The following is a 16,272-nucleotide window of genomic DNA, read 5'->3' as shown; positions in this document are numbered from 1 at the left end:
CTTGCTGCAAGCTCTCTTTCTCCTTTGCTATCAGAATTCCCCCGATTCATGAATGAGAATTGAGGCTTTGTGGCAAGAATGTTAAGTATTCCTTCAAACTACACAGACAGGGCTGAGAGACTGTTATGTTTTATTAGCATCTGATTCCAGGAATGGGATCCCAATTCTCCTAATTTCCTAGTCATAGATGCATTTTGGCTTTCACCACAGTCTAGTTGGATCCCCTATGAAATATCTAGGAACCAAATAAAAAGCAGTGTCAAGCAAAGATGAGTTGAGTATACAGGTGGTCAAATAAAACATGTCATCTGGCTTCCAGAATCCTCCCCCTTCCTAGGCCCAGTACTGTCTGGACAGATTTAGCAAAGAAATAGCCCAGGCCCCTGTATTTTATCTGACAATCCTATTAAGGCTTTTGGTAGCTCTATCTTAGTCCTCTGCCATCAGAGGGAAAAAAAAATCTGAGATTAGCCATCAAAACCTGGAGCAATATTTCTCAAGGTCTGGTCCCAGATAAACTGCATAAGAATAACCTGAGGAACCTGTGAAAAAAGCAGATTCCTGAGTTTCACCCTAGACTCACAAAATCCGTAATTCCAGGTATGGGCCTGGGGATATGCATTTTTAAAAATCTCTGTAGATAATTGTGAGGCACATCAAAGCATAACTATTATTTATGACCTCTGTGTCTTTTCTCTTCTAGCAGTGCATACTTAAAGCCTTTTTTTTTTTCTTTTTGGCCACGCCCCACAGCATGCAGGATCTTAGTTCCCTGACCAGGGATCAAACCCACATCCCCTGCACTGGAAGCACAGAGTCTTAGCCACTGGACTGCCAGGGAAGTCCCACTTGAAGCCTTTTTCTGCTTATGGAAAGTAGATAATAAAAGTACAGTATATGACATTAATGCGGACCTTAATAAATATTTATCCTTAATCCTTTCTTAAAGGAACTTTGGATTTCAGGAACAAGAAGGGGTATATACCCAAGGTCCTTTCCCGGTTCCCTGAAGAAAAGAAAGTCAGAGATTGCCTCCATATAAACTAGGCCCTAATCCATCTACACGTGACCCTGCCCAGGCTGTTGGCTGTGGCTCCAGCAGAAACATGTTCAGAGTTGTTTGCGTGGGACAAACAGAATGGATCTTCAGTCAGTGTGCAGAGAAACCTGCAATTATTTACCCCTTCTCTAAATTACCTCCGTACTTCTTTCTGGTCTGGATCAAAGAGTTAACTTAAAAACCAAAATTTGCCCCCAACATCTCCTTCCCTCACTATTCCTAATTCTGATCTCTTCATTTTTCAGCGTTTTATCTGAAAGTTAGCCACCATTAATGAACAGATCATTGCATGTTGAGAACCTCGTGTCAGAGAAGGCAGTAGAGCCCTGCAGATTCAGGATTTGGGTTTAGAAAGACTACAGGCCCCAACATGCAATTTCACCTTCCAAAGACTACCATTCCCAACATGCAATGCAGTCAGCGTTAGTAAAGGAAAGGAACTAGCTGGAAATTGCCAGCCTGGCTGGAAACTTTGCCTGCGTGCCACCCTCAGGCAAAAGAATGATTTAGAAAGCTCCCAGAGGATGTTTTTTGCAGGAGCGGATTTAGGAACTCCCTAAATCCAGGCAAGAAAAGGGAGGAGTCTGAGCCATGTCCCGCCCCTTCTCCAGTAAACTTCTGCCGCTCCAGGTTTGGCGGCGGGAGTTCGAAGGACCTGGAGGAGCTGCACACCCCTGGCTTTCCCCATGGTTTCGGTGACCAGAGCCGTTTTTGGAGACCTGCCCTTGGGGGCAGGGACGGTGGAGAAGTTCCAGCTGCAGTCAGACCAGCTGAGAGTAGACATCATCTCCTGGGGCTGCACCATCACGGCCCTGGAGGTTAAAGACAGGCAGGGCAGAGCCTCAGACTTGGTGCTCGGCTTTGCTGAGTTGGAAGGTGGGTTGAATTCCGCCCCGGGCTGCGGACGGGCCCCAGTTCCACCTGGCACACTGCCCCACACAGCTTGCTCGCGATGCAGGGATGCAGGGGAGGTACGGAGCTTGTGACCATCAGGAGTACTTGGATCCGGCTAACTCACTGTGTTGCGATCCAGTGTTTGGAAATAGACAAAATGAATAGAAACTGCCGTAGGACTTGGCCTCTGTTTATACATTCAGGCTTTGTCTTAATTAAAAAGTCAGTTGAGGGTAAGATAAAACTCCAGCAACACTGGAGCGATCTTTGAACTGCCGGATCTTTGTTAAGGGCGGGAGAGGAAAGTGCAGGCCTCTGCACTGAGAGGGGGTGTGGCCCCCTGCTCTTCCTCCTGCCCTTTCTGAAGAAGGAAAATGATCAAAGACGTGCGTCTTCTACTTTCTCCTTGATCAGATTCTCTTTGAGGTCTGGTTGTTTCAGAAATGCTCCATAAGGTAAGCTTAGTGGGTGCAGAAGCTTATCCGCTTTGGTCTGTGATCACCTCCTGGCTGATCAATAACTATGTGCTGAAAGAATGCGGAAGACCAACTTACTGTCGAGAAACGAGTCTCCTTATAGCTAGGGTGGACTTTGTTCTGTGGGAATCCGTAGACAATTAAGAACATGTATTAATTCCTGCATTCAAACACTGATTTTTGTTTGTTTTGTTTTGTTTTGTTTTTTAATCAGTCATCAATTTTATACACATCAGTGTATACATGTCAATCCCAATCGCCCAATTCAGCACACCACCATCCCCACCCCACCGCGGTTTTCCCCCCTTGGTGTCCATATGTTTGTTCTCTACATCTGCGTCTCAACTTCTGCCCTGCAAACCAGTTCATCTGTACCATTTTTCTAGGTTCCACATACATGCGTTAATATACGATATTTGTTTTTCTCTTTCTGACTTACTTCACTCTGTATGACAGTCTCTAGATCCATCCACATCTCAACAAATGACTCAATTTCGTTCCTTTTTATGGCTGAGTAATATTCCATTGTATATATGTACCACATCTGCTTTATCCATTCGTCTGTTGATGGACATTTAGGTTGCTTCCATGACCTGGCTATTGTAAATAGTGCTGCAATGAACATTGGGGTGCATGTGTCTTTTTGAATTACGGTTTTCTCTGAGTATATGCCCAGTAGTGGGATTGCTGGGTCATATGGTAATTCTATTTTTAGTTTTTTAAGGAACCTCCATATTGTTCTCCATAGTGGCTGTATCAATTTACATTCCCACCAACAGTGCAAGAGGGTTCCCTTTTCTCCACACCCTCTCCAGCATTTGTTGTTTGTAGATTTTCTGATGATGCCCATTCTAACTGGTGTGACGTGATACCTCATTGTAGTTTTGATTTGCATTTCTCTAATAATTAGTGATGTTGAGCATCTTTTCATGTGCTTCTTGGCCATCTGTATATCTTCTTTGGAGAAATGTCTATTTAGGTCTTCTGCCCATTTTTGAATTGGGTTGTTTGTTTCTTTAATATTGAGCTGATCAAACACTGTTGATCCAACTGTCTCATTCAATGAGACAGGTCCCCATCCTCATGCAGCTTGCAGTGTAGATGTGGAGATAGACCTTAGCCAAATAATTGCATAAATAAATAACTCACACTGCAGTTTGATTGGGGCAAAAGATAATGTACATAGTGCTTGCTATCTCTTGGCACACGCGAGTAGCTAGACAGAAAATGAGGTCGAAATAAAGTTAGCAAAGGGCAACTGATTGAGAATTAATCCTCTCTGCTCAGTGGTAGGGGCATGGACAAAATCTGTTAAGAGGAGGCTTGAGATTTTCCTTTAGGTGTCTGTTTTTCTGTCTGTTTGGTTCTTTAGATATGTAACATAGCTCATGGTTGGAGGTCAAGAAAACTGAGAGTATTGGTTTTCCCTTAGGAGGATAAAATTGGCTCCTCATTTCCTTAGCAAAATGTATTATAAAAATATTTCTGAGGATCCTATTCCTTGCCCTCTGGTTGGTTGTCTTTAGCTCCTTTGGAGCCTCCACAGCTTGGCTTGGAGAAGGAGGTAGGTAACCTTCAGCAGAATTTCTTTGGTGATTTCAGCGAGTCTATTATAGGAGACTCACTGGTAGGAAGGTGCAGGGGCTGGGGAAAATCAGCTCCACTTCCCCTTGCTCTCCACGTCCCCTTCTACTTCTGGGGGTGGTGTTCCTATCTTCTGTCTTCAGAGTCAGAAAGCAAGAGAGTTGACAAATGACAAAAGAGGATTCTTTAGAATCACTTTTGCTGAGTCACCTCTCTCTGTTAGTAGCATAACCATTTGCTAGGCTGAACCAGAATCACAAAGAGATAACTTGACTGGTGCAAAATTGCCCAGTGGAGTCCAAGGAGAATTGGATAGATGACCTAGAATTTCTGAGCCAGTAAAGCACTGGAGTTGATAAGCAATGAGCATCTGCTTTTATCACCCCATTTCCATCTCTGCTTTATCACCATTCAGGAGGTAACTACCCTCCCCCTACCCTCCTCCCACTCATACACACACTCACTTCTTACTAATTTTAGTTCTCATATAAGAGTCACATGGCCCTTAAAGCACAAGGCATCTTTGTGGAATTCATATGAAACATGTGCCACGATGATGTGGCACCTGGGAAGCACCAGTTTCTTAGCAGGCATAGAAGTGCCTATTTTGTGAGGGCAATAATACAATCGTCTCTGTGAGTCTATGAATCTTGTGGGAGTCTAGGTAGAAGAAAGTATTATCCCCAAATGTTCTTAAAAGGGAGAAAAAAAATAGACCCCCCCTCAGATTACAATGATCTAGCTTGTATTGACTGTATTGTTCCCCATGTTATTAACATCTCTTGAGAAAGTTAAATAGCATTCTCTTATCAGGATGTGTCACAGGCACCACAAAATGCCAGGTCGAATCAAAGCATCTAAAGTATTCTAGGTGCTGGGAATTCCCTGGTGGTCCAGTGGTTAGGACTCCAAGCTTCCACTGCAGGGAGCACAGGTTCCATCCCTGGTCGTGGAATTAAGATCCGGCAAGCCACGTGGCGTGGCCAAAAAAAAAAAGTAAAGTATTCTAGGTGCTAGATAAAGATAGACATTTTCAATCCTATGCTAGAATTTAGATAATTTAATTTTTTATTTAAAAAGGGGAGCAAGCTATTTTCAAAAGATAAAGAAGCATTTAGAATATGAAGTAAGGCTTTCTGATATGTTCAGCCATCTTCGAGGTTGAACTTCATACATGTCATTACAGGAAGTATAACTGCCTCAATCAGAATTGTGTGAAATGGCAGTCTGCTACTATTTTGATCAATTCTAGTGTATTAAAACCCATGTTAAGAAACTGGCGACAGAGGATGTCTTTAAGAAGGGACTCTGGGTAGCTGGGGTACAGGGATAGGAAGGAGGCTAGATTTTCACTGTACAGTCTTTTAGAACGTCTGAGTATGTAAGTATTATATAAACAAACTGAGGCAAATAATTTAAAGCAATAAGATGTGACAGAGTGAGTAAGGGGTTATCTTCACATTACCATGTTCCAAAAATGTTTTGAGCCAAGGTGAAGAGCTAAGCATGGATAATTCCATGAGACATGGTCCTTTTGTAATTGCCAGGTTAGATGTGAACTACCTCTAATTTCCCAGATAGATTTTATAAACTACTTGGCTGATGGCCATGACTGGAGGTCAGAATAGTTCAAATTCTCCCTAGGAAAATGAGATCTTTCTTCTGTAGAATTCTAAAGAGGTAAATCATGGGATCTTTTAGTTATGGGCTAGAAAAATCAGTAATGCCTCCTGTGAAGTATTTTTTCTGCCATTTTTTGTATTGAAAATATTTTTTAATGTTTTTCATCTGCATGTCCCACCTGCAGTCATTATGACTTCTTTCAAAACCTGTGATGAAGATATTTGCTTATAAGCCAGAGGTGTAAATAACCTACCCATGCAATCAATGCGATTCCTTCCCCTTCATCTTCCGCCCAGTCGCCACCAACACCCAGCTATTACTGCCAAGAGAGCCATTATGGAAAGCTTAGAAAAAAATAAACTTAGTGCTTTTAGAAAACCTGAGTTTATAAGAGGGAGTGGGAGGAAAAGAGACCAGTTTAGAGGTTGCAATTTAATATTACAGATGCCCAAGAGTGTCCTTGTAGTAGCTTTGAGGATTCCTAGTTTAAAATCTCTGCTTTGTCCCTTAAAGCTGTGTGACCTTGGGCAAGTTATTTAACCTCTCTAGATCTGTTTCCTCACTTGAACCAAATGGATTAAAATGCTGTTGGCTGTGATCATGTCTGACTATAGTGAACAATTAATCGTTTTAATCTCCTCTCCTTCCTTTGCCCCCAAATATCTTCCCTCTTACTCCTTGAACTTTTTTATTTCACTTTGTTAACTGTGCACAAAATGGCACGGAGATTCCTCTGGGACAACCAGCAGCCATCTAAAAATATATAAAATATTTGGGATGCTTAAAGTGCTTGCCAATTAAACTAGTGTTTATTTTCCTTAGAAAGCCGAAAGAAAGTCACTCAGGTGTGGAGTTTTTGACTGAGAATGCTGAGTGATTTTATTTGAGATATGGGGTACTCGTGCTAAAGTTTGGGCTGTCTGAGGTGGGTGTCATAGCTGGGATCCTTGGGATATTTGAGGAGTGGACAGGGCCATACCCCGTGGTTAAGCATTTATTAATATATTCTGGCCAGTCCCTTGCCCAGAAAAAGGGACAAACTTTTTCTCTACCCTTTATCCTACATCAGCAACTGACTTGACTGAATCAGCATTCATGGCTTGACCTAGAAACTTTGCCCTTTTTCATGGAAAACAGTATTTTCTGCATTTCAAAAGCAAGCTTTTTAGTCCTAATCAGAATTTGGGGACTGTCACGTTCTGTAATTCTGATTTGATTTAAAAGCTTAGTAACATGTGAAAAGAGTATAAAATCCATGTGTTCTGAAGAGTTTCTCAGAGACAGTTGAGAGCAGTGGTTTCTGCTGTCCTTATGGTTTAATCCTTAAAAACTCTTCATCTAAACCAAGGGCTTCTTACCTCCATGGGCTTATTAATTGTTGCCAGAAAGCGGTCCCTTCTTAGGGAATTCTTGCAAGCCCATGAGGCAGCAACCTTGCTGTTGAATTCGTCCTTGTCTCTGATGCCAAGCATGTGGCTGGCAGAGAGTAGGGGCTTGGTGTACCCTTGTTGAATGAATCAATGTAGGAGTCAAAAAGAGATATAGCCAAACAATGTTTGAACAAAAATTCTGCTTTTCTTCACATGTTTGAGCTCCCGATTAGCAAATGAAATTATATGTCATCAGGGAAATGCAAATGAAAACAACATTGAGACCTATTATTATTTATTTTTATTTATTTATTTTTTTGGCCATGCTGCGCGGCTTGTGGGATCTTAGTTCCCTGACCAGGGATGGAACACGCGCCCTCAGCAGGAAAAGCGCAGAGTTCTAACCACTGGACCACCAGGGAAGTCCTAGAGACTCCTTTTTGTTACTCAATGTAAGGGGTTTTAAAGCTACAGCTTCAGAGAGGAAGGTGGGGAGAGAGGTGGAAGCTGGTGGAGACTCAGCCTTGCCTGTGCTGAGAGATGGTGGTAAGGTCAATTAACCAGAAGGCCATGTGCTCTCCAAATAATGTGATGCTTAAGAACATGTACTAAGGAGCCAGACTGCCTGGGTTCAAACCCTGATTCTGCCACTAACTAGCTGTGTGTTTTGGGCCAAGTTACTTAACCTTCTGTCCTCAATTTCCATGCCAGTAAAACGAGAGTAATAATACTGCCTACCTTATAGCAGTATTCTGAGGATGAAATGATTTAAATGTAGAGCACTTAGAAAGTGGCTGAGACTTAGGAAGCGGTCAATAACTGTTAGCTCTTGTGAGAGCCTATGCGCAGGACCCTGAGGACCTGCAGATTGGCAAGGAAGTGAACCAGGGAAGACCTGGAAGAGAGTGATTAATGTTTCACTTATGCCCAACCAGTTGAGTAATGGGAACGTGTGACCTATAACTGGCCCAGTAGGTTCAGGGCCCATATCCTGAGAGCCCCTCCAGCCATAGTAAAAAGAGTTCATGCACTTGAATCACATACTCTTCTGACCCACAGTAGGTGTGATGGATACAGAGTACCACATGAAGGGGGGATGGAGTTCCAAGGACAACTGAGTGAAAAATGGAGCAGAAAGTAATCTTAGCGATAATACAAAAAAATGAACTACCTCCAAACCTTAATCTCTGCCATGATGATCTAAACTAAAAGATTATAGCAGAGAGGAACTTAAAGACAAGGAAGTTACTGTAATATGCCCATGCATAACGCTGTAAGTACAAGGACACTGGCTACACCACTCTTTATGGCCCCGCCCCTCCCCGCCCCCACCCAGAAAAGCCCAACAACAGTTTATGCTCATCAGCATGCCGTATCCCCATCAAAAGGGATATGGTAGATGGATATGGAGTCACATGGAATGATCTGAAGACATTTGATAAATGAAAAGTTGCAGAACAATATGTGTAGTTTGTCTCTTTATGTAGAATATGTGTGTGTTCGTGTATTTGTTTGTGCTTATATGTACTTAATTTAAAAAACAAAAACAAGCAATTGGAAGTGTATATCCCAGACTGTTAGCAGTGATTATCAGTGGGAAGGAGAGGAGTTGAGAAGTGAAGGATGGTTTTCATGTTTTACTCTTTATTAAGCTTGCCAGATTTAACAAATAAAAATGTAGGACACCCACCTAAATTTGAGTTTGAGATAAACCATAAATATGTTTTATGTGAATGTCCCATGTATTCTAATAATATGGACATACTTACACTAAAAAGTTATTCACTGTTTATCTGAAATTCAGATTTAACAGGTGTCCTGTGTTTCCTCCAGCAAGGCTACTCTATATAGTTGGGTATTTAATGCTCATTAAAGGAAATTTTCATGTACTAATTGTATGATTTTTTAAAAAAAAGAATCATAAGATAGTTTCTTTTCAATACTACACAAAAATATAATTTTTAGTTAAGAAAGTTGGCCTAGAAGCAAATTACAGAGCAACATGTATATGAAGACTTCAGTTTTATAAGAAGAAAAGCATATGCACACATATACTAAAAGATGGAAAGGTATACATACATAGATATACATAAGAATACTAACAGTTCTCTCTAGTGATGAGATCAGGATGATTTAAGTTTCTTCTTTGTGCTTTAGAAAGCTCTTTTAAAATGTTTGGAAAGAACATGAATTGCTTTTGGAAAGGGAAAAGGTCATGTGTAAAGAACACCATTTTTCCTCGCTTCCCTGTGGACGCAGATATGCCCAAGTTGCAGCTGCCCTCAGAAGGAAGTGGTGGGCAGTGGTGTGAGCCTTGTCTTTCGTTTAAAGTTTTAAAAAACACCATCATCCCATATCCTTGCAGGGTACCTCCAAAAGCAGCCCTACTTTGGAGCAGTGGTTGGCAGGGTGGCCAATCGAATTGCCAAAGGAACATTCACGTTGGACGGGAAGGAGTATCAGCTGGCCATTAACAACGGGCCCAACAGCCTGCATGGAGGAGTCAGAGGGTTTGATAAGGTGAGTTGGGGGCATCGGACAAGAGTCCTCACCTGGCACACTTCACTGAGTACCTTCAAGCATACCTTCTATTTGGCAGGCACAACCCTAGGCCCTAGAGCAAATGCATGGTAAGGTGATGCAGGAAAGAGGCTGCTCCCACGGTTTGGGGGAGCAGATGTGCCTGCTGTGTCCAGGAGCCACCCTTCCCTAGCCCATCTGACTCTAATAGGCAGGAGAGCCCCGAGTGAAAGGACGACAGCCTTTAGGAAAGACAGGGAGCATCTTTCTCACAGTGTTGGCATCAGGGCTGGTTGACCTTAGGCACAACAGAAAAGTGGATTAAAGATAATACCCACGGGCTTCCCTGGTGGCGCAGTGGTTGAGAGTCTGCCTGCCAATGCAGGGGACACGGGTTCGAGCCCTGGTCTGGGAAGATCCCACATGCCGCGGAGCAACTAGGCCCGTGAGCCACAATTACTGAGCCTGCGCGTCTGGAGCCTGTGCTCCGCAACAAGAGAGGCCGTGATAGTGGGAGGCCCGCGCACCGCGATGAAGAGTGGCCCCCACTTGCCGCAATTAGAGAAAGCCCTTGCACAGAAACGAAGACCCAACACAGCCATAAATAAATAAATAAATAGATAAATAAAAAAGTTCAACTATTTATAAAAAAAAAAAAAAAAAAGATAATACCCACCACTTCTTGCACAAGGCATTTGCACATATCATCTCCCACCCTCACTAGAACCCTGTACTGTCGCCAAATGAGAAATCTGAGGCCCTGAAAGGCCACACAACTCCTAAGTTGGGCTGCCTGACCCAAAGCCCTCATTCCTATACTACAACTACTGGTGTCCGCCACGCTGCTGTGGGTGCCCCCAACCCAACACACCCCGTGTTTCTGTCTGTGAGCCCCCTCCCTACGCATTGTGGTGCCACATCCAGGCTGCCCTTCCAAAGAAGTGCCTCACGCCTCAAAATGACCTCGATCCTCCCCGGTTCCCCCTTTCCACGTTAAAACTCCCATTCCCTAAGCGAATCCCTGGAAAACCAGGTTAGGAAAACAAATTGATCAAACAGCTTCTCCCTGAGGTAGGAATGCCTGCCCTCCTGTTTCCTAGCTGCGTGGGAGCCTGCAGGTGAACCCCGGTGATTCTGTTACTAGTCTAATTTCAGAGAGGTAATTTTGGTAGTTAGCTTTCCTTTAAATTATACCACCCAGGTTACTTCCTAGAGAAAAGCCAGAGAAGACAGGAACACGTATGGCAGTTAAGAATCCCAGTTGTTTCTTTTCTACCTCTTACCGCCACCCATGCTGTTGAAGGAAGTTGGTCACTCTCTGTTTCCCCTGTCCTACCAGCTTCCTGTCTGTGGTTCAGAGCCAGACTGCCCCATCACTTCCCCTTTCCTCCATGGTGGAACTCCTCACGCCAGGGAGACATGAAGGCAGAGGGTATCCTCTGTCCTGGCAGTATTAGGGCAGAGGGTCTCTGGAATATGCCAGGGCCATGGGCAAACCCCAACCAGAGGAAGTTAGGCCCAGCTCTGTCTGGCCAGGGATCTTCAGGGGAGCCTCAGCGCCTTGTTCTAGCTTGTTCTGCTCACCTGTTCCACATGGAATTTTCTGTGGGGTTGCGTAATGGGGCGTGCCCTGTATGAACAAACGCAGAAGGATAGCATTAATGTCCTTCTATGCAATGTGTTAACTGAGCCCCTTCTGTGAACCAGGGAGATGGGGATTCCTGAGACTCCAGTATAGTGAGGGACTCTTCCATAACTGTTGCAGGCAACAAGCCCCATAATACAGATGCCAGCGGTGTGCTACAGGAACTGGGTATGGACAAATTAATGGCAACTAGGGAGATTGGATTTGAACTGTTCTTGAAGAAAAGATAGGTCATTTAATAAGTGGATATTGGAGAGTGGCTGTGCAACAGCCCACAGAGGGGTGGGGAAAGACTTGGCATGTAATCTTGGAGCCATTGAAAGTTTTAGGCCACTAGGTTTTCATGTAGCAACATGAGTAGTATCACATGGACTTTGTTTTAAGTTGCCCTAAACAATTTGGTTTCAACAATTACTGAATAATTGTTGGTTTGCAGGTATGTGTTTTTCTATTTATACCAACACATTTTTTTAAAGATGAAATTTGAATAACCTGACAGGATTAGAAATGGTGTAAGTAGGCCTAGAGATACAAATGCGGAAATTTTCAGGAAATTTGGAAACCATAGGGTCAGGGAAATCCTCCCGTGAATAGGAATTATACTTTCCGCTTAATCTGATAATATTGCTTTACACAAAAATCTTTCCATTGTGTCCTTTCTCTAAAGGAAAAAAACTAGGTAGCAAGTTAAGACGATTTTATTTCAAATATTTTATTCCTAAAATTTTCCGTTTGGGGATTCCTTTTTCTTTTTTTAATCACACATATACCAGGCAACATTTCCGGGAGATAATTAGGGTGTGAAATTAATTTTTTACTAAGGTCAGCGAATTTGTTTCAAATACCAGCTGCTTTCACTGTAGGTGAAGGCAGAGACCTCCGTTCCCACTGAGCTCCTCTTCCTGGTAAATGCAGTGTCAGTGAGAGAGATCCAGGCCATGCCAGGAGTGGGTGGGCAGAGCCTGGGCTCGTGGGCCATTCCTGTGACCCACAGAAGTTATTATCTTCCAGCTCTATTTGCAATGACAGTGTTTGGCCTCAACTCTGCTGTTGGAAACGAAGATTGGAACAAAACATTGACTGAAAGTAAGATGTGCAATAGTGTAGACTGTCAAGCTAAGTTTGAATCCTAGCTCTGTCACTAATTACATGTATGACTTTAAACAAGATATTTCTCCCCTTCAAACAATTGCATGAATTATGAAAGGGTTCTACTCCATCCCCTGGAATGTGGGAGGTGGAAGTGGGCAAGTTAACTCCCCTGAACTCAGTTTGCTCATCTACAAAATGGGGGTAATAATATTAGTTGGAGCCATGTGAAATTGCCAGTGCTCAACTGTTTTGACCTATAAAGATGGTAATTTCAGTTGGTTCAACTAAATCCTGACCTTATAAAATGGTTTATGTAAAGCACCAGGTCAGTGGCTGGCTGGCGAGCACCCAACAAATGGAGGTCTCATGTCTGCAAAGGGCCCCTTTCCTAGTGACCCCAGAGCTCCCCAAAGGGACTGGGGAGGTCTCTGGCTACCTTGTCCTCTGATGGTGTAGAATAAGGAAGCAGGCTCAGGATTAGACTACTTGATTCAAATCCACCATTTTATTAGCAGTGTGGCCTGGGACAAGCAGTTTATCCTTTCTGAGCCTCCATTCTCTCATCTTTAAATGAGGATAATGGCACCTACTTTACGTCAGCCCTGAAACAGATAGTGTCTGCGAAGGTTCTAGCAAAGAGCCTAGGCTCATAATGGGCACTCAATAAGGCATATAAGATTACATATACATTTCAGGTGTACAACATAGTGATTCACAATTTTTGAAGATTATATTCCATTTAAATTTATTATAAAATATTGGTTATATTCCCCATGCTGTACAATATATCCTTGTAGCTTATTTATTTTATACACAGTAGTTTGTACCTTTAATCCCCTACCCCTATGGTAACGCCATTGGTAACCACTACTTTGTTCTCTGTATCTGTGAGTCTGTTTCTCTTTTGTTATATTCACTAGTTTGTTTTACTTTTTAGATGCCAAGTTGTCTTTAAATATTGAAATGTGGCATTTCGCTTGGGATTGGAGTGACTAAACAGCTTCAAAAACACTTTCTTCCAGGTCCTCTGGACCCCTCAGGTGCTGTCAAATGGAGTCGAGTTCTCACGGGTCAGTCCAGATGGTGAGGAAGGCTACCCTGGAGAGTTAAAAGTCTGGGTGACATACACACTGGATGGCGGGGAGCTCGTGATCAACTACCGAGCACAGGCCAGTCAGACCACTCCGGTCAATCTGACCAACCATTCTTACTTCAACCTGGCAGGCCAGGTAGGTGAACTTGCCTTTGATCACCTGCTGTAGTGTGAAGTGTCACTTGCCTCTTCTCTCCTGCATTGTGCTTTGTGGAATGACCTGGGGGAGTGACTGGAGAGGCTAACCCAGTATGGAATTACCCTGGCGATGGGGTCGCCCCTGGGATGAGGAAAAGTGCCCAGCAAAGCATCTGACTCCTAGTAGGTGGTCCACAAATGGAAGTTATAGGGAAATGAGTACATTGAGTACCTTGTGCTGCCCCACACGCTCAGACAGGTAACAAGCTATTTAAAGAACTCCCTGTCATCTAATTGTAACAAGGGCTTACATTTGCTTCCCCAGTTTCACTCCTACCACCCCGCCCCCCCACCAAAATTACTTCCAATTAAGGCATTTTCCATCACTGGATCCTTGAAGATGTGCTTAGCTCAGCCCCTTTAGATAAATGCTGCCAATGTTTGTGTGCTCCCGCTGTACGGCCCACCCTAGGAGTGGTGTGGAGACACTGACAGCCCCCCTTAGGTAATTCCCTCTAAACTACCTCATTTCCTCCTAATGATAATATTTTAGCTTGCTGAGGAGGCTATTACATGAGACAGAATAAAAGGCTTAGCTGAAATCTGTAGATTCTATCTATGACTTTCTCTTCATCTAAGAAGCTCATCATTGTATACTAGACTTGAATCGCTTTGGCATGATTTCCTACCACAAGACGATGTTCACAGCCAGCTAGTAATATCTTGCATTTTTACACTTTTTAGGAGTTTGTTGATGATATGCTGATGTTTTTTCTAGAATCTTTTCAAATAGCATGAGTTAATTGGTTCTGACATAATTTGAAAATAAGACAGACGGTTCTTCACTTGCTTGTTGCTTATCTTCAGGAACTTCCACCATCCTTCTTGAGATCTTAAAGACAAACCAAAAAATAAACACAAAATAAACACGCAGAAGCCATAAGAGACTGCAATCATGAGCGTAAAGACCCCACTTTTTAAAATAAGTTCAGAAAGAAACTTGACAGAAATAGAACAAAATATTAATGGTTTTATGTGGGTAGTAGATAATGGTGATTTTTCACTATTTTCCACGGTTTTGTAACTAAGGGGGTGATCTAAGGGAATAGATTCAGAAATAGATAGAGAAATTAGGCGTGAAGTATTACTCTGCCAATGTGTTCCAGTGAAGGATGCAAAATGGGAACGTAAGGTTCACTAAGGCTCTTTCTGCTTACGTGAGAGGAGGACCCTCCTGACCAGAATTTTCCACCCTTCCAATCCTACAAGGACTTGGAGTGACTCCTAAAAATTTCTAAATTTTTTTCCAGAGGCTGAACAGTTTCCCAGATCACAGACCCCACACAGAAGGGCGGTCAGGGTCAACTCCCTTCTGTGTGCTGTTTTAGTAAGTACAGTGCAAATCCACACGCAAATCCACAGCCTCTAGCTTCAGGGATGGGGTGGGTGAGGGCCACCAGCCTTTTGGAGCATCAGGTAAGGGTTGGTAGGCAGTTACCCGGCCTGGGGTCAAGGGGTCTGTCTGCATTTTCAGAACATCTCTTGCCCTACCCAGAAAAGCATTATTGTGTGTCTTAAACCCTCCCCAGGTAAATAGCTCGAAACTTGATATTTACAATAGTCAGCTCATCTTATATATTTTCTTTTTGTTTGTTTTTTAAATTTAATAAGCAGTATTTTTGTCCTACTTGGGGGTCAAACTTTGACTCATCACTTCTAAGTTTGAGTGTCGGAGGCCTAGGGGGAGGAGAGCACTGTGTTTTTCAAAGAATGGAAAAGGTATGTAGGTTGCAGGTTGGTTGATTTTTTTTGGCTGTTCCTTTCTTATCTAACGCAAAACTGGGAGAACTTTTTTTTTTAACTGAAACTTTATCTAAAGAGCTATGAAAGCAGGCCTGGGGCAATCTGAGATGAAAAACAATAGTTCTGGTTTTGGTATGACTGTGTAGGTATGTCATCAAGGACCCAAATTCTTCTGTCGTTCCATTCTGCTTCTTCAGTGCTATGGTTTTTGTCTTCCAGCTTATCCCCTCATGGTCACAAGATGGTTGCCACAGCTCCATGAATCACCTCTTCATATAGTCATGTCCAGAGATAAAAAAAGGAACTATTCTTTTTTTCATATCTCTAATGTTCCATTTTTAAGAACAAGCAAAACTTTTTCTAGAAGCTCCTCAGCAGACTTTCCTCACGTTTTGTTGGCCAGAAGTGTGTCTTACGCTCTGCTTAACCCAATCACCAGCAAGGGAATTAGACTACCATGGTTGGCTTAGACAAATCAAAGTTTGTCCTCTGGGGCCTGGGTGCGGGTCCTTTCCCTGAATATATCCTCACATAGGCTAAATCAACAAGTCAGTGTTCTGCCAGGGGAAAGGGAGGGTGCTGATAATGGAGTTGAGATAGCTTTTGGGTAGTAACCAATAGTGTCTGTTATATCCTGCTAGAGGTGATAAGAGCTGAAGTAAGGAAGTGGTAGTGGCAATGCACAAAAAGGTCTTTAAAGCCCCATCCAAGCCGCAGTGAGCTCTGTAAATGGTTAATGTTACAAATAGTAGCAGCCAAAGTTAACCAAAGCAAACACTGAACTCAGAGATGGGCCTCAGTTCTGTTTGTGAATCAGCATTCCTTGCCAAGTTTTCATCAGCCTGAAAAGGAAAAGAATCCAACAGTAATATTCCACCAGAGTAGACATTGCATTATTGCAGGTCAGAAGAGTCATAAAATGAAAAGCGTGCTTCCTTTGCTGAAGGAATGTTACTGCTGTTTAATGACCCAAC

At 42.9% G+C, this 16,272-nt stretch overlaps 1 protein-coding gene across 1 annotated transcript in view; it reads left to right on the top strand.

Moving 5' to 3' along the window:
* Positions 1 to 1,529: 1,529 nt before the first annotated feature.
* The window catches only part of GALM (galactose mutarotase), a 52,619-nt gene continuing 37,876 nt past the window's right edge, over positions 1,530 to 16,272 (top strand). The window contains exons 1-3 of the mRNA XM_082356094.1: positions 1,530 to 1,936; positions 9,373 to 9,527; positions 13,287 to 13,493. Coding sequence (XP_082212220.1) covers positions 1,747 to 1,936; positions 9,373 to 9,527; positions 13,287 to 13,493 — 552 coding nt within the window. The 5' untranslated portion in view covers positions 1,530 to 1,746. The remainder of the gene's footprint in view (positions 1,937 to 9,372; positions 9,528 to 13,286; positions 13,494 to 16,272) is intronic.

Source organism: Balaenoptera borealis, assembly GCF_965194805.1.
Source record: "Balaenoptera borealis genome assembly, chromosome: 15".
NCBI lineage: Eukaryota > Metazoa > Chordata > Mammalia > Artiodactyla > Balaenopteridae > Balaenoptera > Balaenoptera borealis.
This window is presented reverse-complemented; position numbering and strand designations above follow the sequence as displayed.